This window comes from Trematomus bernacchii, unplaced genomic scaffold (assembly GCF_902827165.1).
Source record: "Trematomus bernacchii unplaced genomic scaffold, fTreBer1.1, whole genome shotgun sequence".
NCBI classification, from domain to species: Eukaryota; Metazoa; Chordata; class Actinopteri; order Perciformes; family Nototheniidae; genus Trematomus; species Trematomus bernacchii.
The window spans coordinates 90,001-117,518 of record NW_022987578.1 but is presented as its reverse complement, the minus strand read 5'-3'; the positions used below and the strand labels follow the sequence as shown (position 1 = coordinate 117,518).

Below are 27,518 nucleotides of genomic sequence, written 5' to 3'. Positions count from 1 at the left end.
TGAAGTTCAAGTGTTGAGGTATTTAAGTACTCTAGTGTTAGCTGAGCATTCAATTGTTCCCTATTATATATATATATATATATATATATATATATATATATATATATATATATATATATGTTTCTGGATTATTAGCCCTGCTGCATTTATTCCATATATTACTGTATTCTCCCAGAATGTGAATGGACTTTCTTGTTATTGGAACCAAAACACATTTCTTTAATGTATTTCTAATGATCAAAGTTCTAGCCCACCTTTGAACAAATAAAACATCAGATCAAAAGTGAAGCATTGATGCCTGAGCTGGACCCATGTTATCCTCACCATTTTGTTTATCTCCCTGCACATGATGAACTCATACTCTGTGTTTTCATTTCACTGTGAATTGAGTTTGTCCTCAGCAGTCTCTTCCTCCACCGTCACTACATATATATATATATATATATATATATATATATATATATACACATTACCTTTAGTCTGTGTTTCCAGTTCTTTCATCATTAGTTTTAGCTAACAAGTACAAGACCTGAGTACTTCTACTTTTACTCAAGTTCAAGACCTGAGTACTTCTACTTTTACTCAAGTTTAACATCTGAGTACTTCTACTGTTACTCAAGTACAAGATCTGAGTACTTCTACTTTTACTCAAGTACAAGATCTGAGTACTTCTACTTTTACTCAAGTACAAGATCTGAGTACTTCTACTTTTACTCAAGTACAAGATCTGAGTACTTCTACTTTTACTCAAGTACAAGATCTGAGTACTTCTACTTTTACTCAAGTACAAGATCTGAGTACTTCTACTTTTACTCAAGTACAAGATCTGAGTACTTCTACTTTTACTCAAGTACAAGATCTGAGTACTTCTCCTTTTACTCAAGTACAAGAGCTGAGTACTTCTACTTTTACTCAAGTTCAAGATCTGAGTACTTCTACTTTTACTACAGTACAAGATCTGAGTACTTCTACTTTTACTACAGTACAAGATCTGAGTACTTCTACTTTTACTAAAGTACAAGATCTGAGTACTTCTACTGTTACTAAAGTACAAGATCTGAGTACTTCTACTGTTACTCAAGTACCAGACCTGAGTATTTCTACTTTTACTCAAGTACAAGATCTGAGTACTTCTACTTTTACTCAAGTACAAGATCTGAGTACTTCTACTTTTACTCAAGTACAAGATCTGAGTACTTCTCCTTTTACTCAAGTACAAGAGCTGAGTACTTCTACTTTTACTCAAGTTCAAGATCTGAGTACTTCTACTTTTACTACAGTACAAGATCTGAGTACTTCTACTTTTACTACAGTACAAGATCTGAGTACTTCTACTGTTACTAAAGTACAAGATCTGAGTACTTCTACTGTTACTCAAGTACCAGACCTGAGTATTTCTACTTTTACTCAAGTACAAGATCTGAGTACTTCTACTTTTACTCAAGTACAAGATCTGAGTACTTCTACTTTTACTCAAGTACAAGATCTGAGTACTTCTCCTTTTACTCAAGTACAAGAGCTGAGTACTTCTACTTTTACTCAAGTTCAAGATCTGAGTACTTCTACTTTTACTACAGTACAAGATCTGAGTACTTCTACTTTTACTACAGTACAAGATCTGAGTACTTCTACTGTTACTAAAGTACAAGATCTGAGTACTTCTACTGTTACTAAAGTACAAGATGTGAGTACTTCTACTGTTACTAAAGTACAAGATCTGAGTACTTCTACTGTTACTAAAGTACCAGACCTGAGTACTTCTTCCTCCTCTGTTCATCGCTCAGGTGGAAATCACAGAAAAGACTTGAGGAGAAAACAGAGCTTGGACTACCATCTAGTGGACAAACAGAAAACTACACCCACACACTTAGAGCCCAACAGCAGACTGTGAGTTACTGGAAATAAAGTACATTTTCTGTAAGTATTGTGCAGTTTTGAAGTACCTGAGTATTACCTATTATTATTATCTTCTGTATACTGATTTAATCATTTACATGGTTGTACTTTTCACACTTTGCAGATTCTAACTTATAATACCCGCTGTAATCAACTAAAGAAATCATTGTATTTTATTATACATACAAAAATATCCACTAAGTCCACACACGTTAGAAAGAGTATTTAATGTACATTTTTAAAGTGTCATTTCATCATTTCTGTGAAGATTTTGAATCATCCGTTTCAAAGAGAGAATCATCAGTGGTGCAGGAATGAGTCCTAAACCCTGAAATGAGTCAGCATGTTACCACTTCCTGTCCCCTGGTCTGGAAGTCAATGGTCTTCTGAATGTGTTTTTGGTTGTTAGTCTGAACTAAGCTGTGTGGTGAGTAGATTCCTCACTGCTGAACTAAACGTGTGAGTTTGTTTGACACAGAGATTATTTTCTGCAATAATCCAAAACTCCCACGGAGGAATCCCATTGGAGCAGGGAGATGCTGCCTTCAGGGACCAGCACAGGAACACCACATCCCTGCAGCTCTCTGTATTCCAGCCGGTGGTTCTGGTGGGGTTTGGATCAGCTGGCCAGCCGGTCCCTCATGTATCCAGAGGAGTGTGTGTCCTGCAGCAGAGCCTTGCTGACGTCCAGAAGGTTCTGTTGGTAGGCCAGTCTGTAGCGGCTGAACACGTGCTCACAGTGAGAGAGCAGGCGGCGAGCATTAGAGACACTGCAGGGAGCCCCGTCCAGCCTGAACACACACACACACACACACACACACACACACACACACACACACACACACACACACACACACACACACACACACACACACACACACACACACACACACACCTCAGATTTTAGTTGTCATATCTAAACTGTAGCTCTGCACGAATGACAATAAAGCCTTGAGTCTTGAGTCTTGTCCCCCTGCTTGATTCTTTGTGGTGAGCACGGCGTTACGATGTCTTACTTTTTGAAGATGTCCTCGAACAGGGCGGAGGTGAGGGGGCGGAGGCGTTTGAAGTCCTCCAGGTAAACAAAGTCTCCGCTCAGGATCACCTTCTGGAACAAAATGTGAGGCCAGTCCGGACTGTAGCCGTACGCCTCGGCCACCACCAAAACCTGAGGGACGAGAACACAGGATGAGAGACGCTGGATCAGGACCAGAGGTGGGAAGTAGAGGAGTACAAATACTGCGTTACTGGACTTAAGTACATGTTTCTGGTATCAGTACTTTACTCCACTACTTATTTTTCTGACCACTTTTTACTTTGACTTCTTACATTTTGAACACAAATACCTGTACTTTCTACTTCTTACATGTTGAACACAAATACCTGTACTTTCTACTTCTTACATGTTGAACACAAATACCTGTACTTTCTACTTCTTACATGTTGAACACAAATACCTGTACTTTCTACTTCTTACATGTTGAACACAAATACCTGTACTTTCTACTTCTTACATGTTGAACACAAATACCTGTACTTTCTACTTCTTACATGTTGAACACAAATACCTGTACTTTCTACTTCTTACATGTTGAACACAAATACCTGTACTTTCTACTTCTTACATGTTGAACCCAAATACCTGTACTTTCTACTTCTTATATGTTGAACCCAAATACCTGTACTTTCTACTTCTTACATTTTGAACCCAAATACCTGTACTTTCTACTTCTTACATGTTGAACACAAATACCTGTACTTTCTACTTCTTACATGTTGAACTCAAATACCTGTACTTTCTACTTCTTACATGTTGAACACAAATACCTGTACTTTCTACTTCTTACATGTTGAACTCAAATACCTGTACTTTCTACTTCTTACATGTTGAACACAAATACCTGTACTTTCTACTTCTTACATGTTGAACACAAATACCTGTACTTTCTACTTCTTATATGTTGAACCCAAATACCTGAACTTTCTACTTCTTATATGTTGAACCCAAATACCTGTACTTTCTACTTCTTACATTTTGAACCCAAATACCTGTACTTTCTACTTCTTACATGTTGAACCCAAATACCTGTACTTTCTACTTCTTACATGTTGAACCCAAATACCTGTACTTTCTACTTCTTACATGTTGAACACAAATACCTGTACTTTCTACTTCTTACATGTTGAACACAAATACCTGTACTTTCTACTTCTCACATTTCCCAAACAGGCTGGTTCCTTTAGTTTGAATGTGTGTCTGGTGGCGTGATCATTATTATTTAGAGTCATTGCGTGCCTATTGATTTGAACACGATCCGTGTATCCATCATTTCCTGGTCTTCTCTAAAGAAGAGGGACCAATGAAAACGTTGTCATGTTGCCGTTGTTCAGCATGGAAACATTCATTAACTAACAATGACATTATTGTTCTATTAATATAAAGGGAGGTCAGGTACTCTTTAAAACAGCTGCTAGTTATGGGTACTTTTTACTGAAGTACATTTCAAAGCCTCTTTACTTTGACTTGAGTAAAGAAGTTTAGTCAGTACTTCTACTTTTACCAGAGTATTTTTTTTTAAATCCACTAAGTTAGAAAGAGTCTTTAATGTACATTTTTAAAGCTTAATTTCCTCATTTCTGTGAAGCTTTTGAGCAGTGAATAATCTGTTTCAAAGAGAATCATCAGAGTCATCAGGGATACACAGGGATTTGAGCCTTTGCAGACCATTTACATGCACTAACATCTATAGAACACACTACAGGAGAGGGAGAAGCGAAAAGCAGAATAGGGCCTCTTTAAGGCGCGTCAGCAGGACTCTTTTTGTTCTAGAACTACAACAGGCCTCTGACACACACACACACACACACACACACACACACACACACACACACACACACACACACACACACACACACACACACACACACACACACACACACACACACACACTCACACACACACACAGAGAAGTTAACCTTTAATGCAGTAGATTGCTTATTTTCCGCAACGCTGCTTCCCTGGACATCTTCAAGTCTTCATTAAAAACTCACCTGTCCTTCATGGCCTTTGACCCCTAACCCATCACAGCCCCCCTGCTTCCACTCCCACTGCTAGTTATTTAATTTGTACTTTATTATTTGCCCCTCTTGTTTGTTTGTTTGTTCACCATGTAAAGCGGTCCCTTGAAAGGTGCTATACACATGTCATCTATTATTATTATTATTCCAAATGTAATGAAGAGATCCCAGTGCTCTGTGTGATCCCAGTGCTCTGTGTGATCCCAGTGCTCTGTGTGGTCCCAGTGCTCTGTGTGATCCCAGTGCTCTGTGTGATCCCAGTGCTCTGTGTGATCCCAGTGCTCTGTGTGGTCCCAGTGCTCTGTGGGGGGGGGGGGTTGGGAGGTGTACCTTGGAGAAGCTCTCTGCAGCGTCCTTCAGCAGACCCAGCACCTTGACCAGAGAACTCTTCAGCTCAGGAGTCACCACTGGAAATAGAAACAGCAGCATGACTTCACTGTGTTTCACAAATAGACAAACACTCTGAATGTCTTTTAGTTGAAGAGAAATCCTGTTTCTGAACTACTGCAGTGTGGACGTTACCCAGCAGGCCAGCTAACAGGCTTAAAGCTAACAGACAGGAATCAAATGAACTGTAGGTTTGCAAATGTGCACGTTTCCCAGAAGGAATACCACTAACGTCCCCGTTGTGACTCCTCAGCTGAGACGACTTGATGTCTCTGTCTTTTTGTTGAGTAATTGGATATTATTGGTTTAGTTTTTGTCTCACCCCAGGCCTGGGACTCGATGATCTTCAGCTGCGTTCGGGCTGCCATCTCGTGGTTCTCTCCGATCTCCCTCCTCATGCTGAAGCACAGCGCCACCATGTTGTGTTTCTCGCTGTCAGCAGGGAGGCATCGCTTCAGATAATCCAGCAGAGCCGTCTTCAGGCTGGAGCTCTGCAGAAACACAAGGGTCAGATAAAGAGTCCTATATCAGTATGTGGTGTCTCTACTTTAAAGAGTCCTCTCCTGCTGATGTTCAGGTGTATATCAGTATGTGGTGTCTCTACTTTAAAGAGTCCTCTCCTGCTGATGTTCAGGTGTATATCAGTATGTAGTGTCTCTACTTTAAAGAGTCCTCTCCCGCTGATGTTCAGGTGTATATCAGTATGTAGTGTCTCTACTTTAAAGAGTCCTCTCCCGCTGATGTTCAGGTGTATATCAGTACGTAGTTTCTCTACTTTAAAGAGTCCTCTCCCGCTGATGTTCAGATGTATATCAGTATGTAGTGTCTCTACTTTAAAGAGTCCTCTCCTGCTGATGTTCAGGTGTATATCAGTATGTAGTGTCTCTACTTTAAAGAGTCCTCTCCTGCTGATGTTCAGGTGTATATCAGTATGTAGTGACTCTACTTTAAAGAGTCCTCTCCTGCTGATGTTCAGGTGTATATCAGTATGTAGTGTCTCTACTTTAAAGAGTCCACTCCTGCTGATGTTCAGCTGTACAGATGGAGCATCTTATTTCAGACTCCAGCTTACTGCTTCCTGCCTACTACCTGCCAGTTACCTGCCTAAGACCTGCCAAAGACCAGTATCTGGGAATGTTAAGCCCTCCCACTATTTTCCAACAGGGCGTTGCCAGATTTTCAATCTAAGGATTTAACCAGGAGATGGTGCTTCCTTCACAGAAACAGTTTTGTTTAGAAAAGCATTTGAACACATCAATATTTTAGATCAAATAAAGTATATCTAATCTTGTAATTCAATAATATATAGTCTTTATATATTAAATAACTTTACACTTGGTAAAAAAATCCTGAGTGAGGCTTTCATAAATTGCATTTAGCTGACGCTTTTATCCAAAGCAACTTACTATTTAATAAATGATAAATGATTATTCATAACAAATATGAGTGATGTGTGATTATTATTCATGCTATATACTGATATAGGGCTAAGTAAGCAATCAATCCTGCAAATTAACCCTTAGTTGTTCAATATATTTATTCAGACAATGTGAGTAGAAATACAGAAATTCTGCTCCCACCTAAGGCCAACGTTGCAATATTACAACATTTCCCTAAAAACGTACCAAAACGTAAACATTTTAAAAACTCTTTCATTTCTGCTCCAGAGGCCAAAAATTGGTTAATTGGGTTAAATTGGGATTTGATATGTGGGGGGGCTCTGTTAGAAGGTGCGACGGGGGGGGGGGAGAGTTAGACGCTCGTGAATTGTCAACGGGGGGGAAGGAACACACGTTCACTAAGCCGAAAAAACTGTATCCGGTCACAGTGATCTGCTATTTTAAAGTAAATTCAACACATATCGACCCTAAATATAGCATATATTAAGAACGAGAAAGTGTTAACATCGTTTTTTGTAAACATATGACAAATGTGCGAGGGTGATGACATCAGAGCATCGTCCTATGGGCTTAGCCCCGGACAGGTACAACAGGTATTCACTCAGAGGGGGGTAGGTACTAAATGCCACCCATTTACATGTAGGCAAACAAAGTCAAAAATCAACATACAGTAGGGGGGTGGGGGATGGTGAACGGTATGTGGGTATGTGGGACACTGAAAAGTCTATGTTAAAAAGCCTCAGTCACCTTAATTCATGTAATTCTTCTGTTTATTCAACGTGGTGGGGGCCGAGGGAACCGGGCAGAGTTTTTCGCCGGTCAACGTGTGTGAAAGTTTAAATCTTCCTTATTGAGCTTTAAAACAAATGAATAACGACTATATATAATAATAAAATAAACACCGGCTGTTGTTATGCCTGCTGTAACGTTAAATTACTCCGTTCTCCGCTTAAGTAATTATGCCGTTACAAGCTTCATAGTTGTATTTATCATCTAAATTTGCCGAAACAAGTTTAATATTCTGAAAGCCAAGACTTTGTTTATTTGAAATCAGATGAAAACAAACTGTAACGGACCCTGCCGTGTTATCTATGATTACTATATGCCTTACTGTACATTCATAATTTCAGCCGAAGGGAGGGGGGCGGCGCTGCGGAGGATTTCTAAACGAACTATTACAGCTGTTATAAAGCATTAAATAAAAAGTCATGAAAGAGATAAGGAGGAGAAAAGGTTTAAGGAAGTAAGCAAGGAATACAGAATGTCGAAATCCTCTGTTTCACGCGATGTCGAACATTGAAGACAGAGGACGGCGGTCCCCCAATCTACACAGCGGGAGAAAGAAGATCATAAAGCAGATCGGAGGAGACATCACGATCTTCCCACATTAGTGCAATTCACCATACTTAACCCCAAATAAAAGAACCCAATAAAAACAGTTGTTAAATAATAGTGAAGTCACGTTGTAATAATAACTCATCTCTCGGTTTGAGTGTTCTTTTTCTACTTTGCCTAAAGCCACTGTGTCAAGTGTCTAGTGACTATTTCTCTTAGCGAATGCATGTCAATTTAAATCAATACATACAACTCTTTTTTAAATCAATAAAAACATTTTCTAAATCCATAAAAGCATTTCAATTAATATTGGGAGTCATGTCGTTACTTTGTTGAGAATGTGGCCATGTAATAAGCGGGATAATTTGCAGTGACTTGGTCATTGTGGGGAAAAATGACACCCAGGGATCAAGATCCCTCCGCTACGCGTCCGGATCTTGATCTGCCTGACAAGGCTCCATTAAAATATAAATATTTTTAGTGAATTACTGAGTTTAGGCACGTTAATAACATTTTAATGAAGTTGAATACAGAATATTCATATTTGTCAGTGATTTCATGTCAATTCGGCGAACATAAACATAAATGATCGTGGTGAAGATGATGATTAAATTAGGATTAAAAATCGAGAGCCGGCTGCATTTCCTCTCGTTCGTTCTTTTCGACTAAACAACATTATTTTGTTAAATAACAACATGGTGATGTTTTGTAAATGATTACATGTCTTATTTAGCACAGACTATGATCCTATCCGTGACATATGGATCTTAACAAAGATCCGCTATACAGTAGTACCAGACATACTGTACATCCAGTTTACTGTATCGAAGTTGATTTCACATGAGCTCCAGTGTGGAACCCCACTGCACCCCCTGGTGGATCAATGATCCATTGCAGCTGGCTTCACAATAATTAAATGTATTTATCACGGGGGCGATATCAAGTCAGACTGGGGGCCCGCTCTTCATCACGAACCGATCACGGGCCGATCATGGACCAATCACGGACCAATCACGACCCTCGCGTTTCAAACTGTCTGAAATAAGATGCTCCATCTGTATGAAAGTATGTAGTGTCTCTACTTTAAAGAGTCCTCTCCTGCTGATGTTCAGGTGTATATCAGTATGTAGTGTCTCTACTTTAAAGAGTCCTCTCCTGCTGATGTTCAGGTGTATATCAGTATGTAGTGTCTCTACTTTAAAGAGTCCTCTCCCGCTGATGTTCAGGTGTATATCAGTATGTAGTGTATCTACTTTAAAGAGTCCTCTCCTGCTGATGTTCAGGTGTATATCAGTATGTGGTGTCTCTACTTTAAAGAGTCCTCTCCTGCTGATGTTCAGGTGTATATCAGTAAGTAGTGTCTCTACTTTAAAGAGTCCTCTCCCGCTGATGTTCAGGTGTATATCAGTATGTAGTGTATCTACTTTAAAGAGTCCTCTCCTGCTGATGTTCAGGTGTATATCAGTATGTGGTGTCTCTACTTTAAAGAGTCCTCTCCTGCTGATGTTCAGGTGTATATCAGTAAGTAGTGTCTCTACTTTAAAGAGTCCTCTCCCGCTGATGTTCAGGTGTATATCAGTATGTAGTGTCTCTACTTTAAAGAGTCCTCTCCCGCTGATGTTCAGGTATATATCAGTATGTAGTGTCTCTACTTTAAAGAGTCCTCTCCCGCTGATGTTCAGGTATATATCAGTACGTAGTGTCTCTACTTTAAAGAGTCCTCTCCTGCTGATGTTCAGGTGTATATCAGTGTGTAGTGTCAGTGACAGTGGGGGGCTTGTGTATTATTATTATTATTAAAGTGTATGTGTGTGTGTGTGTGTGTGTGTGTGTGTGTGTGTGTGTGTGTGTGTGTGTGTGTGTGTGTGTGTGTGTGTGTGTGTGTGTGTGTGTGTGTGTGTGTGTGTGTCTCACCAGCAGGCCGTAGTGCTCTCGGGGGGCAAGGTGGGCGTGGCTCAGGTGTCGGGCGGCCTGTAGCACTCAGACGATTCCCTCCATGTTGCAGGTGAGGCTGAAGCAGTCGTGAGCCACGATCAGAAGCTCCACGACTGAAGGAGAGAACAGGAGAGTGTGTGTGTGTGTGTGTGTGTGTGTGTGTGTGTGTGTGTGTGTGTGTGTGTGTGTGTGTGTGTGTGTGTGTGTGTGTGTGTGTGTGTGTGTGTGTGTGTGTGTGTGTGTGTGTGTGTGTGTGTGTGTGTGTGTGTGTGTGTGTGTGTGTGTGTGTGTGTGTGTGTGTGTGTGTGTGTGTGTGTGGTGTCTCACTGCAGCTCAGCTCTCTCAGAGGAACACAGCTCAGGTTCTGTAGCAGTTTCTCTCCCACCAGGTTTGGATCGTCACAGAGTTTGATGAGTGACAGCAGGGAGTCCCGCCCCTCTGCCGGCCTGAACACCTGACACTCTGAGAAACACACACACATGATTCAATAAAATATAATACAAATATTAGATAAAGAAGACAAACGTGCTCTCCGTGTTCCCCCTCTCACCGGGCTGCAGCTCGGTGCTGGAGTCCAGCAGCGCCCTCATCAGGCTGGAGGCCAGCAGCCCCGACACGCTCTCTGCTGATAGGCTCTGAGCCTTAATGAACGCTCGGGCCTTCCTGAAACGCTCCGGCTGCTCCGACTGCAGCAGATTCTGCAGAACCGAGCCCGGGTCCTGGCTGTGGATCTGCCTGAAGGACAGCTGCAGCTCCTGGGGGGGGGGTAGACATTAGAGAGGTGAGATGACATTTTTAGTTTTATCATGCACTTTTATTCTGAAACAGGAATGTCAGCTTATATTTTAAAAATGTCTTACGCTAGTTTTTATCCAAGAATTTAGATTGAATTGAATACTACAACGCCTGGGGCCCGGTCAACACTACCCTACAGTATCTGGGCGGTACCACCAGTATGTGCAATATAAATACCATCATTACATAACATTCTCTGCTATATATGTGTATATAATGTTCTATAATAATGAGCAATTAGGTATCTGCCACTACGTTTTTTAATACTAAATACTGCTTGTGACTCTACAGTATTTTACATTGATGATGTGACCGTCTATGTTTCCTGTAGATATTGAATTGCTCTTCTCACTGCGCTGTTAGTGTGCAGTTTGATTATCATGCTGCTGTGTTTATTGTATTTTTGTAACTCTGGCACAACCCTTTCCTTCGAGATAAATAAAGTCTTATCTTATCTCTTATCTGTGACACAAGTATCAATACACACTGCTTTCACACATACATGTAAATATATCTAACATGTATACAGGACCCAAATCTGTATTTTTGTTCATTTTAATTCATTTCTTATTTTATAGTTACTTAACTGTATATCATTTTAGTTTTATCTTTAATTGTATTAATCTTTAATCTGTCCTGTTTTTCATTCTCACCCTGTTGCTGTCTGATCTGATCTCACCTTGGAGAGCTGGTAGAGGCTGAGGACTTGTCTGCAGAAGTTGTTTCCGTGCCGGCACTGATCCACCAGTTTCTGCAGCTGCACGGCCACCTGGTCTTCAGGGAGGGGGAGAACCACGAAGGACGAGAGGCTGCTGAACGAGGGCACTGCGGGAGGAAATGTGGATTTAAAAGTATCCTATTATATATTATAGGTCTCAGATATATACAAATGTATAAAAAAAACATGTCTATGAAGTGTTTTGCTCAAACTACCAAACATATTTCAGCCCTGTTACTAAAGTGCTGATTCTGGGTCTGTAGCTTTAAAATAATTCTCCCAGCAGAAACTCAGCTAAATGCTGCCGTGATGAAACTCCATATCATGTTCCAAACCACATCAAGGATTCTCTCTGACACAGTATGGAGCTCAAACTTTTTCTCTCTCTCAGGTTTACCACAAGGTGACTTCCTTTTGATTTCCTGCTTCTTCACACATGCTCTCTCCAGTACAGGTTAGCTCTGAGTGTTAGCATGCTAATGTAAACATCGACCTTCCAGAACACGTCTCATTGTTTGACTCATGGACAGCAATGTTTCTGATTGGCCCGTGGGTTTAAAGCCTGACCACATTTTAGTAATGTCATCATGACGCAGCAAAAAAAAAGTGCATTTTGCATGATAGGAGACCTTTAAAGTTGAAAAAGCCATAATATTTATATATAATCAAAGGGTCGAGCTTACAGCTGGTGATCTTCTTCTGCAGATCTTCCTCCTCCTCCTCTTCCTCCTCTGTTTGTGGCCTCAGGTCTCCAGAGGCGATCCCCCTGCAGCGCAGCACCAGCTTCATGTCTCCGTGCTGCAGAGAGAAGTACCTGCACACCCTGCTGGCCTCATGGATGCTGCCTTCATCCAACAGCTGATCCACCAGCGTTCCCAGGATGCACCTCTCCTCTGGACTCAGCGCGTCCTCCTCACGCAGCTCCTCCGTGCTCAGACTCTCCTCCGCACTGACGCCCTCCACCTTGCTTAGACCCTCCTCCACACTGAGGCCCTCCTCCATGCTCAGACCCTCCTCCGCGCTGAGGCCCTCCTTCATGCTGAGGCCCTCCTTCACGCTGAGGCCCTCCTTCACGCTGAGGCCCTCCTCCTTGCTGAGGCCCTCCTTCATGCTCAGACCCTCCTCCGCCCTGAGGCCCTCCTTCATGCTGAGGCCCTCCTCCTTGCTGAGGCCCTCCTTCACACTGAGGCCCTCCACCTTGCTGAGACTCGCCTCCGTGCTGAGACCCTCCTCCGCTCTGAGGCCCTCCTCCGCCTTGAGGCCCTCCTCCGCCATGAGGCCCTCCTCCTCCTTCATGCATGGGATGTTGGAGAAGCAGAACTCCTTCACCATAAGCTCGTATGATGAGGTCGTCTCCTGGGTGATTGACAGGTTGAAGACACGCTGTTTCTCCGTGGCGCCGGCTAAGACCCGCCCCCTCACCCTCTCCGCCCACAGCTGCTTCTCCAGGCTCTCCAGGCGGCCCCTTGGAGCCGGGACGAGTCTGGACAGCCAATGGGAGGAGAGGAGGAGCAGCAGGCAGCACTCCTGCACCTCCAGAAGCTCCGCCCCCCCGGATTCTTTCTTCGTCTGCGACAGGAAGAAGAGGGACGCCGGCTCCGGGTCGATGCCGTCGGCCTGCAGCTGATCGTGACATTTCCTCCAGAGAGAAACACGCGTCTCCAGTCTGCTCCACTGCCGCTTGGACTTCTGGGAGTTTACGTCCTGCAGAAGCTAGAGGGAGAGAGAAAGCATGTTAAATACATTTAAAACTCGCACATGAGATCTAGTTTTTACGTTGCTGTTGTTGATGTTTGCACTAAAATAGACTTAAAGGTCTCCTATCATGCAAAAGTCACTTTTTGATGTCTTCTCTACATCACCATGAGTCCCCGGTGTGTCCCCGGTGTGTCCCCGGTGTGTCCCCAGTGTGTCCCCGGTGTGTCCCCGGTGTTTCCCCTGTGTGTCCCCCGTGTGTCCCCGGTGTTTCCCCTGTGTGTCCCCCGTGTGTCCCCGGTGTCCCCCCGGTGTGTCCCCCGGTGTGTCCCCGGTGTGTGTCCGGTGTGTCCCCGGTGTGTCCCCGGTGTGTCCCGGTGTGTCCCCGGTGTGTCCCCGGTGTTTCAGGAGACTCACAAAGTGTTAGAAAATAAACCCCTCTCTCTTTTCCTCCGTACCCACATCTCTAAAAACGGGGGAACAACGGAGCTGATCCAGATTTGCTGCGTCATGACCACATTACTAAAATGTGGGCGGGCTTTACACCCACGGGCCAATCAGAAACGTTGCTGTCAGAAAACAATGAGACGTGTTCTGGAAGTAATATGGTCTGCATACACGCCAACCTTTCCAAATCCAAAAGAGGTAGGTGTGCGCGTGGCGAATGTGCACGCCAAACTAGGTAATCAGAAGAAATGGAACGCCAGTAATTACATTACCATGTATTTAACATATTGCATCATTTTATGCATTTTTCAGAAGAAGTGGTAGTTTGGTAAACAAACGACATGTTTGGTCTGTAAAATGTCCAAAAGTAAAAGAATGGGAGATAAATATCCCAAAGTCTCCACATGTTATTATATTTTGTGTGTTTCTGGTCCTCTTTCAGTTGAGACAGTCTAGATGAAGGATGTCTCAGGATGTAGAACTCTTGTGTGAACATTGGATAAAGCCAGGTTCATATTCTTGTTTCATGTTGTTGACATACAGATGAAGCGTCTTATTTTGGACAGTTTAAAATGCGAGGGTCGTGATCGGTTCGTGCACGTTCCGTGATGGCCGGCCGGCCCCCAGTCAGACTTGATACCGCCCCCATGATAAATACATTTAATTATTGTGAAGCCAGCTGCAATGGATCATTGATCCACCAGGGGGTGCAGTGGGGTTCCACACTGGAGTCATGTGAAATCAACTTCTTTGTTGTTAATAATGTTGTTTAGTCGGAAAAAAACGAACGAGCCGGCTCTCCCGATTTTTAATCCTAATTTAATCATCATCATTGATGTTTATGTTCGCCGAATTGACATGAAATCACTGACAAATATGAATATTCTGTATTCAACTTCATTGAAACGATCAGGATGGGTGTTATTTTTCCCCACAATGACCAAGTCGCTGCAAATGATCCCATGTATTATGTACATGTACATGGCCACATTCTCAACAAAGTTACGTAACGAAACATTCTGTATTCCTTGCTTACTTTTTATTTAATGCTTTATAACAGCTGGAATAGTTCGTTTAGAACAGGCACCTCACTCGCAATCTGCTCCTCCGCAACGCCTACCACCTACCTCCGGCTGAAATTATGAATGTACAGTAAGGCATAGTAATCATAGATAACACGGCAGGGTCCGTTACAGTTTGTTTTCATCTGATTTCAAATATTTCAAATGTCTGAAGTTAATTAATACATTCTCAGTGTTCAAGTCAATAATAGTCATATAAGAAAAGTACTGATCTAATAACAGAGATTTTATAAGGACTTTTCAATGTTCGACATCGCTCATGTGAAATACAGTAAACTGGATGTTGTGGTGCCGAGAGGCGGGGTATCAAAAGTACAAGCTAAACTTTTATTTAGCATCTGAACACACTTGTAAACAACGTGATGCCCGGGAAGCGAAGACCCGGCGGAAACAGCTGGTCTGGTTCACTAAAATGTCCGTGTACAGTATATCTGGTACTAATGTATAGCGGATCTTTGTTAAGATCCATATGTCACGGATAGATATTATATATAGAGATGGGATGGCAGAAGGTGCTATATATATATATATAATTCCAAAGCTGGTAAAGACCTTTCAAATTTAGCAATAATAGTCATATAAGAAAAGTACTGATTTGTTCTTGAATCAACTTTTTTATGGAAAATGTTTTATGTAATTTTATTTCATTTTAAATCAAATGAAAGACATTCACAGTTAATGTAATTAGATATACATTATTAATGCCATACGTTTTTAAATGTAATTAGATATACATTATTAATGCCATACATTTTTGCATAAATATTTATTCAGTATGATAGCTGTCTAACAGAAGTTAAATCCATTTCTCACTTATTCTGACAATGTACTTAACCCCAAATAAAAGAACCCAATAAAAATAGTTGTTAAATAATAGTGAAGTCACGTTGTAATAACAATAACTCATCTCTCTCGGTTTTTTTTGTTTTCTTTGTGTGCTTTGCCAAAAGCCACTGTGTCAAGTGTCCTAGTTGGGTTGCCGTACGGAGTTGAGCAATATGCACATGCTCAGTACCGATCGGGCAGGTGGACGGATCGGGTAGTGACAACTGCAACCCAACTAGGACACTTGACGTCTCGACCGTCTAGGCGGCTGGCCAATATGCGAATATGCATTGCGCATGCGCGAGTCTTATGATCTTATTAGGTGAGTTAGGTGAGTTAATTATTAGTTGTTAGTTAATTAGGTGAGTCTTATTAGGATATTAATGCCATACATTTTTGCATACATATGTATTCAGTATGATAGCTGTCTAACAGAAGTTAAATCCATTTCTCACTTATTCTGACAATGTACTTAACCCCAAATAAAAGAACCCAATTGGCGGACCGTCTCGCACATGCGCAGTACCGATCGGGCAGGCGAACGGATCGGGTAGTGACAGCTGTCATAGTTCGTTTAGAAATCCTAGAAACACTTTATCAACAGGGTTGGGAGGGTTACTTTGTAAATGTAATCAGTTACTGATTACTGAATACATGGCTCTGAAAGCATCCGAATACAGTTACAGTTACGTGTTTTAAAAAAGTAACGTAATCAGATTACTTTCTTTATCCATCACAGATGAGAAAATAATAAAACAAATACAAAGAGGAAACAATTTGATATGTCTACCATTTATTTTAGGAGTATTAATATTTTTTCAGATAGGATCATACATTTACAAAACATCACCATGTTTTTATTTAACAAATTAATCTACAATAAATCCTAATCTTATATTATAAAACATATAATATAATAATATAATGTCATGCGGGCAAATGGAAAATCAACAAGAGAAATTCAAGAACATTTTGCAAGCCTTGGCATAGCAATTTCACAAAGCACTCTGCGATATCACTTCCAGGCGAAACCACCCCGCCGCTCAGGTCCAAGAAAACTCAAACCGTAAGTAGCCTACCTTATTTAATAGTATAGCACGTATCGTAAACAGCTGACATGTGATAGTTCTGCATTTCCCTGATGGCTTTTGTATTTTTCTTTTACAGCAATATCGTGAATGCGATCGAGAATGCGACAACGGCTGATGACGAACTCCCGGCTCATGTTGTAAAGCGGAAAATTCAGGCGGACTTTGGGGTTTCGCTAGGACTCAGCAGCATCCGCAAGGCCAGGAGAAAACTTGGCTGGAAATATGGCAGGACCCGTTTCACTCCAATGATCAGAGATCACAATAAAGAAGCAAGGCTGAGACAAGCCCTCCAGTGGATCGAGTCTGGGGAAACGTGGCATGATGTGCTTTTTACGGATGAATCCACAATAGCTCTGAAACACTTTGCAAGGCTCAGTTTCAACAGAAAGAACCATTCTGTTGCAAAGCCTCAACCGAAACATCCGATAAAGTTGCATGTCTGGGGAATGATTTCGCACCACGGTCCAGGCCCTTTGGTTATCTTTGAAGGAATCATGGACAGAATTTACTTCGAAAACAGTATCATCAAGGAAGCTGCAAGTCCATACATCAGGGGACATTTTGGGTCGAATCACCGCTTCTTCCAAGACAATGACCCGAAACACAGCGCGGCAGCAGCTGCAATTGCGGCTGAGGGAATAAACTGGGTTAAAACTCCACCCGAATCTCCGGATTTGAATCCCATCGAGTTGGTCTGGCACTTGATGAAAGACTTCATTCGGAAGGAGGCTAAACCAGGCTCGAAGCAGGAGCTGATGCAAGCGATAGAGGATTTTTGGAGGACAAGACTGACCCAGGAGACCTGTAGTCGACTAATTGCAGGCCTCAATAAAGTTCTGCCATTGGTTGTGAAAAACAACGGTGGACATAGTGGAAAGTGAAATTGAGATTGTCAAATTTAATAAAAATACAAAATAATGTATCTGTGTACGTGTTTTACTATGTGATCTGCATGCACTTATCAAACATTACACCGTTACAGTTACTGATTTCAAATAAACAAAGTCTTGGCTTTCAGAATATTAAACTTGTTTCGGCAAATTTAGATGATAAATACAACTATGAAGCTTGTAACGGCATAATTACTTAAGCGGAGAACGGAGTAAGTTAACGTTACAGCAGGCATAACAACAGCCGGTGTTTATTTTATTATAATGTATAGTCGTTATTCATTTGTTTTAAAGCTCAATAAGGAAGATTTTAACTTTCACACACGTTGACCGGCGAATGAGAATAAGGCACAATGTCCATAATGCATCTTGTGACATGCGCACTGAAGAGACTTGCAATTATTTGAAATGATTTGCCCTAAACTTCTGTTCTCAGACATAGTTAATTATTAAGTTATTACTTTATCCGATAATAATCCAATGCAGAGGCAATAATGTTATATAAAACATTATTTATATATATAGTCTTAAAGTTACAACCGGCCCTTTGAGTGCAACCTTAATGCTGATGTGGCCCGCGATGAAATTGAGTTTGCAACCCCCTGCTCTAGGTAAGGGAAATGTGAACGTGGAGGTGTAAAGATGCGGTTGCAGGTCAACACAAGACAACACATTAACTATTTAAATGGTCATAAGACATACACTGAGCACTTCCTTGGCATCAAGGTAATCACTAGAGAGATTCTCACTTGAGGAATCTTAACCTGAGCCACAATAAATTGTCTATAAATAGATTCCCAACATCTCAGTTGTATTAAAAATGAATAAGGCCATCTTCACGAAAAGTTCAAAAGGGGGAGGGGGGAGAGAGTTAGACGCTCGTGAATCTTACTGAGAACGTTATGTTTCCTCTGACTGCTTATGCCAAAAGCAACGACAAATTATCTGTTTTAAATACCTTTTTAGACCGTAAACTTTAGAATGAAATGTAATACCGGTTAGTTTTTTGTGTTCATACTGACAGAAGAAGAAATAAATTAAGTATGAATGAGAATAAGACTTATGTAATGTATTGACATTTGATCATAAGCCTATAAATGTATTACTAACTTTATCCACTGTGGTACCGAAGCTTGGATCACCGCCAAAGACATGGCCGAGGGCAGCTGGCAGCTTTCAATATTTTTCATGTGCGATTCTAACGCATCAGAAAGTGAAACATACAGCATCATTTGAGAAAAATAAATCAAAATAAGCGTTATAAATGAACCCTGACTACTTGTGTTTAGGACTCACTGTATTTTGGTACTCTCTAGGTCTGTGGGCCAAATCCAGATATGGGGGGGGGGGTTCTGTTAGAAGGTGCGACGGGGGAGGGGGGAGAGAGCCTATGGGCTTAGCCCCGGACAGGTACAACAGGTATTCACTCAGAGGGGGGTAGTTACCATTTACATGTCAAAAAGCAACAAACAGTGGGCGGGTGGGGGATGGTGAACGTTTACATTTATTTACGTTTACATTTATCTACAGAATACTATCTACTATCTACATTTATCTACAGAATACTATTTAGTTTATTAAGAAATACATATTTGCAGCTTTTTTTTTATCTGCAGTAGGAAATGCAGAGAGTAGCGACAGGGCTGGTCCAACCTGATCTGTAAAGTGATCTAACTAAGTGCTATTGAATGGGGGGCTTATATGCATTTGAAAAGCAATATAAATCACACAGTTCGTATACAATAGGCATTAAAAGCACCATCGATAACCATTGCCCTTCTCCTATTCAAACCAAAAGAGAAAATGCAGATATTACACTCTGAAAAGAAAGGGTAGACATATCTGTACTCTTAGTGCCAAGTAGCTAAGCTATTCATTCGCAGAAATGTAAAGTGGTCTATCTAAGTTCTATTCATATTCTTGACGGGAAGAGTTAGTATACAATAGTGTAGTCCTCAGTGTAACATATCCAAAGCTTAAACATTTTTATATATTTTTTTATTTTAAGGGAAAGGATGTTTTCACTACTCAGTTTGTCAACTATGTTACGGACAAACTTGATGTCATTACAATCATTTGATTAAGTCCTGCACTTCAAGTAAAATCAAATTTGAAAGGCTCTTGAGTCTATTCTACCATATATCCAAAGATTTTTTAAAGTTTAAAAAATAATTGTATTAAAGTTTTGTTTTTTCATGTGATATGTTCAGCACTGTCATTAAGTTTAGGGATATTTTGTATTATAAAACTACCATACAGGTCATTTTGATAGTTTTAAGAGATGTCATGTAAAACTCCAACCTGTGTAGATATACATTATACTATAAAGGATATCAGAAGCACTATTTTAGATATTTTAAATTTGAAAAAATGAGGTGCAACATAGTTGACAATGAAAGTCAAACATTTGACGCAAATAACATAGTTGACTGGACACATTATTAACCATCAGCACTATGTTAATTTCAAGGCAGAAGTGCAAAATTCCATTGATAATGATGTGTAATGACGTCTACATGTCGTACAAATTGTCAACTAGGTTACCTGTCAACTAAGTTACTACAGTTATTACAGTACTGGGTAACTCAGTTGACAGGTAACCTAGTTGACAATTTCCCTATTTTGACCCATCATTTCAATGGTAGGCCTTGCCTGGATGACCACATGTCATTTTCTTGAACAGGTTAACATCACATTTCAACATATAATTGAATTAAAATCATTAAACAATTGTAAACCATAACAATGTACGTAACATTGTTGATTGTCAATGAGTATATTAATTGACCATGTGCTATTAGATAGATAGATAGATAGATAGATCGTACTTTATTGATCCCAAATTGGGAAATTGTTTTTGTTACAGCAGCATAAAAGGCATTTTACAATAAAACAAAATATACAAGAATAGAAATAAAATAAAATAAAATATAAAATAAAATATAAAATATACATGTCAAAATACAAAATAGAAAATATACATACAGATATTATATATATATATAAAATATATATATATTCAAAATATATGGAAAATATATATGGAATTATGGAGTATTAAATTAAATATGAAACAGATTATGTGTGAGTAAAATGTACAAGGTGGTTTTATTCCAAGAGAAACTATGGAGCAGAGAGTTCTCTTCCAGCCAGAGGTGATTTGTTGGACAGAGTTATGGCAGTGGAGCTGCAGCAGTCTGTTGGAGAAGGAGCTGCAGCAGTCTGTAGGAGAAGGAGCTGCAGCAGTCTGTAGGAGAAGGAGCTGCAGCAGTCTGTTGGAGAAGGAGCTGCAGCAGTCTGTAGGAGAAGGAGCTGCAGCAGTCTGTAGGAGAAGGAGCTGCAGCAGTCTGTAGGAGAAGGAGCTGCAGCAGTCTGTAGGAGAAGGAGCTGCAGCAGTCTGTAGGAGAAGGAGCTGCAGCAGTCTGTAGGAGAAGGAGCTGCAGCAGTCTGTTGGAGAAGGAGCTGCAGCAGTCTGTTGGAGAAGGAGCTGCAGCAGTCTGTAGGAGAAGGAGCTGCAGCAGTCTGTTGGAGGAGGAGCTGCAGCAGTCTGTAGGAGAAGGAGCTGCAGCAGTCTGTTGGAGAAGGAGCTGCAGCAGTCTGTAGGAGAAGGAGCTGCAGCAGTCTGTAGGAGAAGGAGCTGCAGCAGTCTGTTGGAGAAGGAGCTGCAGCAGTCTGTTGGAGAAGGAGCTGCAGCAGTCTGTAGGAGAAGGAGCTGCAGCAGTCTGTAGGAGAAGGAGCTGCAGCAGTCTGTAGGAGAAGGAGCTGCAGCAGTCTGTAGGAGAAGGAGCTGCAGCAGTCTGTTGGAGAAGGAGCTGCAGCAGTCTGTAGGAGAAGGAGCTGCAGCAGTCTGTAGGAGAAGGAGCTGCAGCAGTCTGTAGGAGAAGGAGCTGCAGCAGTCTGTAGGAGAAGGAGCTGCAGCAGTCTGTTGGAGAAGGAGGTGCAGCAGTCTGTTGGAGAAGGAGCTGCAGCAGTCTGTTGGAGAAGGAGCTGCAGCAGTCTGTAGGAGAAGGAGCTGCAGCAGTCTGTAGGAGAAGGAGCTGCAGCAGTCTGTTGGAGAAGGAGCTGCAGCAGTCTGTAGGAGAAGGAGCTGCAGCAGTCTGTAGGAGAAGGAGCTGCAGCAGTCTGTAGGAGAAGGAGCTGCAGCAGTCTGTAGGAGAAGGAGCTGCAGTCTGTAGGAGAAGGAGCTGCAGCAGTCTGTAGGAGAAGGAGCTGCAGCAGTCTGTAGGAGAAGGAGCTGCAGCAGTCTGTTGGAGAAGGAGCTGCAGCAGTCTGTAGGAGAAGGAGCTGCAGCAGTCTGTAGGAGAAGGAGCTGCAGCAGTCTGTAGGAGAAGGAGCTGCAGCAGTCTGTTGGAGAAGGAGCTGCAGCAGTCTGTAGGAGAAGGAGCTGCAGCAGTCTGTAGGAGAAGGAGCTGCAGCAGTCTGTTGGAGAAGGAGCTGCAGCAGTCTGTTGGAGAAGGAGCTGCAGCAGTCTGTTGGAGAAGGAGCTGCAGCAGTCTGTTGGAGAAGGAGCTGCAGCAGTCTGTAGGAGAAGGAGCTGCAGCAGTCTGTAGGAGAAGGAGCTGCAGCAGTCTGTTGGAGAAGGAGCTGCAGCAGTCTGTAGGAGAAGGAGCTGCAGCAGTCTGTTGGAGAAGGAGCTGCAGCAGTCTGTAGGAGAAGGAGCTGCAGCAGTCTGTTGGAGAAGGAGCTCCGTTGACTGTCCAGCTGCAGGTGGAGAGGATGGGTGGGGTTATCCATGATGGACAACAGCCTGTTCAGTGTCCTCCTCTCCACCACAGCTTCAAAGGGGTCCAGCTTGATGCCGGTGACTGACCCAGCTTTCCTGATCAGTTTATTGATCCTGCTGGTGTCACCGGCTCTGATGCTGCCCCCCCAGCAGACCGCAGCAAAGAAGAGTGCACTAGCCACAACAGACTGATAGAAGATCTCCAGCATCTTGCTGCATACGTTGAAGGATCTCAGCTTCCTCAGAAAATAGAGTCGGCTCATCCCCTTCTTGTACACAGCGTCAGTGTTGATCCTCCAGTTCAGCCCATTGTCTAAGTGCACTCCCAGGTACTTGTAGACCTCCACAACTGCCACATCCTCTCCCAGAATGCACAGGGGCAGAGGAGGAGATGTCCTCTTCCTCCTGAAATCAATGACCATCTCTCTGGTCTTGGCCACATTCAAAAGGAGATGATTTCTTCCGGTCCACTCAACAAAATCACCCACCAGCGCTCTGTACTCCTCCTCCCGTCCATCCCTTATACACCCTACCACTGCAGAGTCATCCGAGAACTTCTGCAGGTGGCATGACTCTGAGTTGTATAGAAAGTCAGAGGTGTATAAGGTGAACAGGAAAGGAGACAGCACAGTCCCCGGTGGGGCTCCAATACTACCAACCACCACATCAGACAGCACACTGCCCAGCCGGACGTACTGTGGTCTGTCCGTGAGGTAGTTGGTAATCCAGGAGATGGTGGACGAGTTTACCCTCATAGCCTGCAGCTTGTCACTCAGTAGCCGAGGCTGGATCGTGTTGAATGCACTGGAGAAATCAAAAAAGGTGATTCTCACAGTGCAACCCGATCCATTCAGGTATGAGTGAGCACGCTGCAGCAGGTAAATAATGGCATCGTCCACCCCCAGGTGAGGCTGGTAGGCAAATTGCAGAGGGTCAAGGAATGATCTCACCTGCGGTCTGAGATGGGCCAAGACCAGTCTCTCAAGCACCTTCATCACATGAGATGTGAGTGCTACAGGGCGATAGTCATTGAGCCCAGAAGGAGTTGTCTTTTTAGGGACCGGAACAACGCAGGACGTCTTCCACAGCACCGGGATGGTCTCCAGGTGCAGGCTGAGGTTGAATATATACTGGAGAACAGGAGCCAGCTGGCGTGCACAGGTCCTCAGGACCCTGGGGCTGATACCATCAGGGCCAGCAGCCTTGCCTTGGTGGAGTTTTTCCATCTGACTCTGGACCTGTCCTGTGCTCACAGTGAAGCGGGGGGGGGGGGGTGGATGGCAGGGGGGATAGAGGGGGGGGGGTCTGAGGCAAGATGAGCAGAGGGGGGGGGGGGGGGGGGTCAGCGGCAATGTGAGCAGAGGGGGGGTGCAGAAGCCAGGCTGGGGTGGTGGAGGAGAGGTGTGAAGTGTAGGTGGTGAGCAGAGGGGGGATGTTGACGCCAGGCTGAGAGGAGGAGGTGAGGTGAGAAGAGGAAGTGGAGGAGACAGCAGCGGGCGGAGAGCTAAACCTATTGAAGAAGGTGTTCAGCTCGTTGGCCCTCTCCAGGGTGCCCACAGTCAGTCTGTCTCTCCCTTTGAAGCCAGTGATAGCCTTCATCCCAGCCCAGACATCCCTGCTATTGTTCTGCTGGAGCTTAGTCTCCAGCTTCTTCCTGTAAGAATCTCTGCCCCTCCTCAAATTGTCTCTCAGCTGATGCTGGATACTCTTTAGCATTGATTTGTCCTCAGACTTAAAAGCTTCCTTTTTCTTATTTAAAAGAGTTTTCAGGTCACTAGTAATCCAGGGTTTATTGTTGGGGAAACAGTTGACAGTTTTAGCCGGTAATATTGTTTGTTCACAGAAGTTGATGTATTCTGTGATGCAGTCAGTCATGTTATTGATGTCCTCTCCATGTGGCACACAAAGCACGGCCCAGTCAGTGGTCTCGAAGCAGTCCTGTAGAGCCTCATTAGCCCCTGGAGTCCATTTCCTCACAGTCCTGGTGGATACAGGCTGCCTCTGCACCAGAGGGACATATTTAGGAGCCAAAAAGACGAGGTTGTGGTCAGATCTGCCCAGGGGGGGGGAGGGCAGTGGCACAATATGCATTCTTGGTATTTGCATATAGAAGATCCAGAGTATTATTTCCCCTGGTGGGGCATTTCACATACTGAGTGAATGTAGGCAGAGATTTGTCCAGTTTTGCACGGTTAAAATCCCCAGTTATTGTTATGAATGCATTTGGGTGAAGAGTTTGGAGTTTGGCCACAGAGGAGTGAATGACGTCACCAGCCACCTCCGCGTCCGCGTTCGGTGGAATATAGACAGCAACTACGATGACAGAATAAAGTTCTCTAGGTAGATAAAATGGACGTAATCCCACAGCTAGCAGTTCAATGTCCGGGCTACAGAAACGCTCCTTCACAGTAACATGTCCAGGATTACACCATCGTTCGTTCACATACAGTGCAATCCCTTATACATAAAATATTGTAAAAATGTAGAGGACAATCACCACAGTGTGTTCAAAATGTCTGCCAAAGAGGAACATGGCATCATGTGATGCTGGTGACATGGTATTGGGACAAACAATTTTTGAGTTAAAGGGGGAAGTTCTGTTAGTAACATAGTTGACAGAACTTTTGCGGACATTCATATATTAAGATATTTAAATTATTTAAAGGGGGAAATCAATTAAAAATATGTTATTATTCTTTAGTATTTAGACTTTTGAAATAAATGAATCATTTTTTAAATTTACTTTAATGGTTTTTATTCATTATTTTGAATCCAAGACACCCTCAACTGAAAAACGGACATAGCAAAAACTGACAATTTAAGAACATCATGACACATTTCAAGCTAAATAAAGCATAGGATGCATATAATGTTTGTGTGATATTATAACATGCTTTCCAATAATAGGCAAAATATGATATTTTTGAAGAAAATAGTTAGAATAATTATAATTATCATCAATGGACATCAATGGACATGGAATGTACCCTAAATTGTAGAAACACTCAGCAGTTACATACACCAAACCTTCCAGTTATATTCCTATCAATATTATGAAGGCTTTTACAGAAGGGTTTGGTCATATATAATTCATAGCCTGAATTATATAACATTTTATACCTAAAAACATGGTGAAAATTGATATTTTAGGGCTGTTGACAGTATTTTCTGATTTATGGAGTGATACAAAGAGATATCCAAAATCCCTTCTGTAAAAGCCTTAGATACTAATATGACTACAAAATGAAACAATAATTTTGATCCTGGCTTTATCCAAAGTTCAGATTTCGGTTCCTGAAATGTGTTAAAATATGCGCATATTTCATGAGATAATGGTTCATTTGGATATTTAAACATGCTATTTCAGAAAACTTGTAATACAAAAAACAATTGCCTTATTGTAAGTAATTAACTGGAGAAATATTTAGCTGATATCTTTAAGTTAAAAATACCCTATTCACCTGGGGTGTCTCGCCTTAATTAGATGTTTGATAAGTGCAGATCACATAGTAAAACACGTACACAGATACATTATTTTGTATTTTTATTAAATTCGACAATGTCAATTTCACTTTCCACTATGTCCACCGTTGTTTTTCACAACCAATGGCAGAACTTTATTGAGGCCTGTAATTAGTCAACTACAGGTCTCTTGAGTCAGTCTTTTTCTTCCAAAAAGCTTGTGACAAGATGTTATTGCTCTTGGGGCATTAAAAACAAGATTTTAACTTTAGTTTTTTATATAATATCTGCATTTTCTATTGTGAAAAACTAAGTCTTAGTTATTTAATATATAGCGCCATCTCCTGGTTAAACCCTGAAATTGGAGAATAGTGGGAGGGCCTAACATTCCTGAATACTGGTCTTTGGCAGGCAACTGGCTGGCAACTGGCTGGCAGTCGGCAGGAAGCTGTATGCTGGGGTCCAAAATAAGAGGCTCCATCTGTATTAGAGTCAAAGGTTTGCACAGAGCGATATATCTTTGTGTTGCGCCATAAATCAGAAAATACTGCATTAAAACAGTCATTTCCTGCATGTTTTTGCAGTGTGATATAAATAATGTACGAGCTTTCAGATTGCTGTAGTTCACTAAGCAGAGACATTAACGACATGTTTGGTGTTGAAAATGTCCGAAAAAGTGAAAGAAAATGGTATTATATGTGTTGTGTGTTTGTGGTCCTCTTTCAGTTGAGACACTGGAGGATGCTTCCGGAAAAGACCAAACACTGGATGTCTTTCAGTCGCCAACATGTGTTTTCGAGACACTGATATTAACGGGGACACCCTGCAGGACTCAAATGCCTCGTCTCTGTTCCCCTAAACTCATTTGGGACTGATGACTGATTATTATCAGTCCCGGGGGTCTGCGGCAGGCTGAATGGAGGCTGGCTTGACCACAGGGTAACGCTGCCCTTCCTCTGCACGTTGTTTCTCTTCCAGAAACACAGAGGACTGTTAGTATGATGGGATCACAGACACGCTGCAATCGGTTTCCGCTGAAAGTCGAGTCCAGTGTCTATGGAGTGTCATTTTTATTTTTTATAATTTGGGAAGAATGAAATTCGGTAGGGAAAGCCAGCTAAATCGGTAGGCGGTAGAAACAGGTCAAAAGCGGTAGACTACCGCCCAAATCGGTAGGGTTGGCAGGTATGGGTCTGTGTTTACATTAGCATGCTAACACTCAGAGCTAACCTGTACTGGAGAGAGTATGTGTGAAGGAGCAGGAAATCAAAAGGAACTCACCTTGTGGTAAACCTGAGAGAGAGAAAGAGTTTGAGCTCCATACTGTTTTTTTTAAAGCTACTGACCCAGAATCAGCACTTTAGTAACAGCTGAAATAGAGGGGGTGAGGCTAGAATGATCTGTTTGGTATTTTGAGCAAAACACTTCGTATACATGTTTTTTATATATTTGTATATATCTGAGACCCTTAATATATGCCTACAAATAGTATAATAGGAGACCTTTAAAGATAATTTGAAGTGTGAGTATGTGTGTGTGTGTGTGTGTGTGTGTGTGTGTGTGTGTGTGTGTGTGTGTGTGTGTGTGTGTGTGTGTGTGTGTGTGTGTGTGTGTGTGTGTGTGTGTGTGTACACACACCTGTGTGAGCAGCAGTGTGTGTGTCGGCAGCCCCCCCAGCATCGCCCCCTGTCGGGCCTCTCTGAATCGCCCCCCCTCCTGCAGAGCGTCCACCACCGCCTGCAGCTCCTCCTGCTGGACG

At 42.3% G+C, this 27,518-nt stretch overlaps 1 protein-coding gene and 1 long non-coding RNA gene across 2 annotated transcripts; both read right to left on the bottom strand.

Moving 5' to 3' along the window:
* Positions 1-2,104: 2,104 nt before the first annotated feature.
* Positions 2,105-3,156, bottom strand: LOC117479861. Its single transcript, XR_004555597.1, has 2 exons — positions 2,913-3,156; positions 2,105-2,687 (listed from the first exon to the last, which is right to left on the bottom strand). It is a non-coding gene; the product is annotated as an uncharacterized LOC117479861 (long non-coding RNA).
* Positions 3,157-10,076: 6,920 nt separating this feature from the next.
* On the bottom strand, positions 10,077-13,979 carry LOC117479867 (spatacsin-like). The gene is made up of 6 exons (XM_034126971.1): positions 13,959-13,979; positions 12,228-13,257; positions 11,506-11,651; positions 10,582-10,786; positions 10,359-10,493; positions 10,077-10,144 (listed from the first exon to the last, which is right to left on the bottom strand). The coding sequence occupies exons 1-6, from the start codon at positions 13,977-13,979 to the stop codon at positions 10,077-10,079; spliced, it is 1,605 nt and encodes a 534-aa protein (XP_033982862.1).
* Between the last annotated feature and the right edge of the window lie 13,539 nt (positions 13,980-27,518).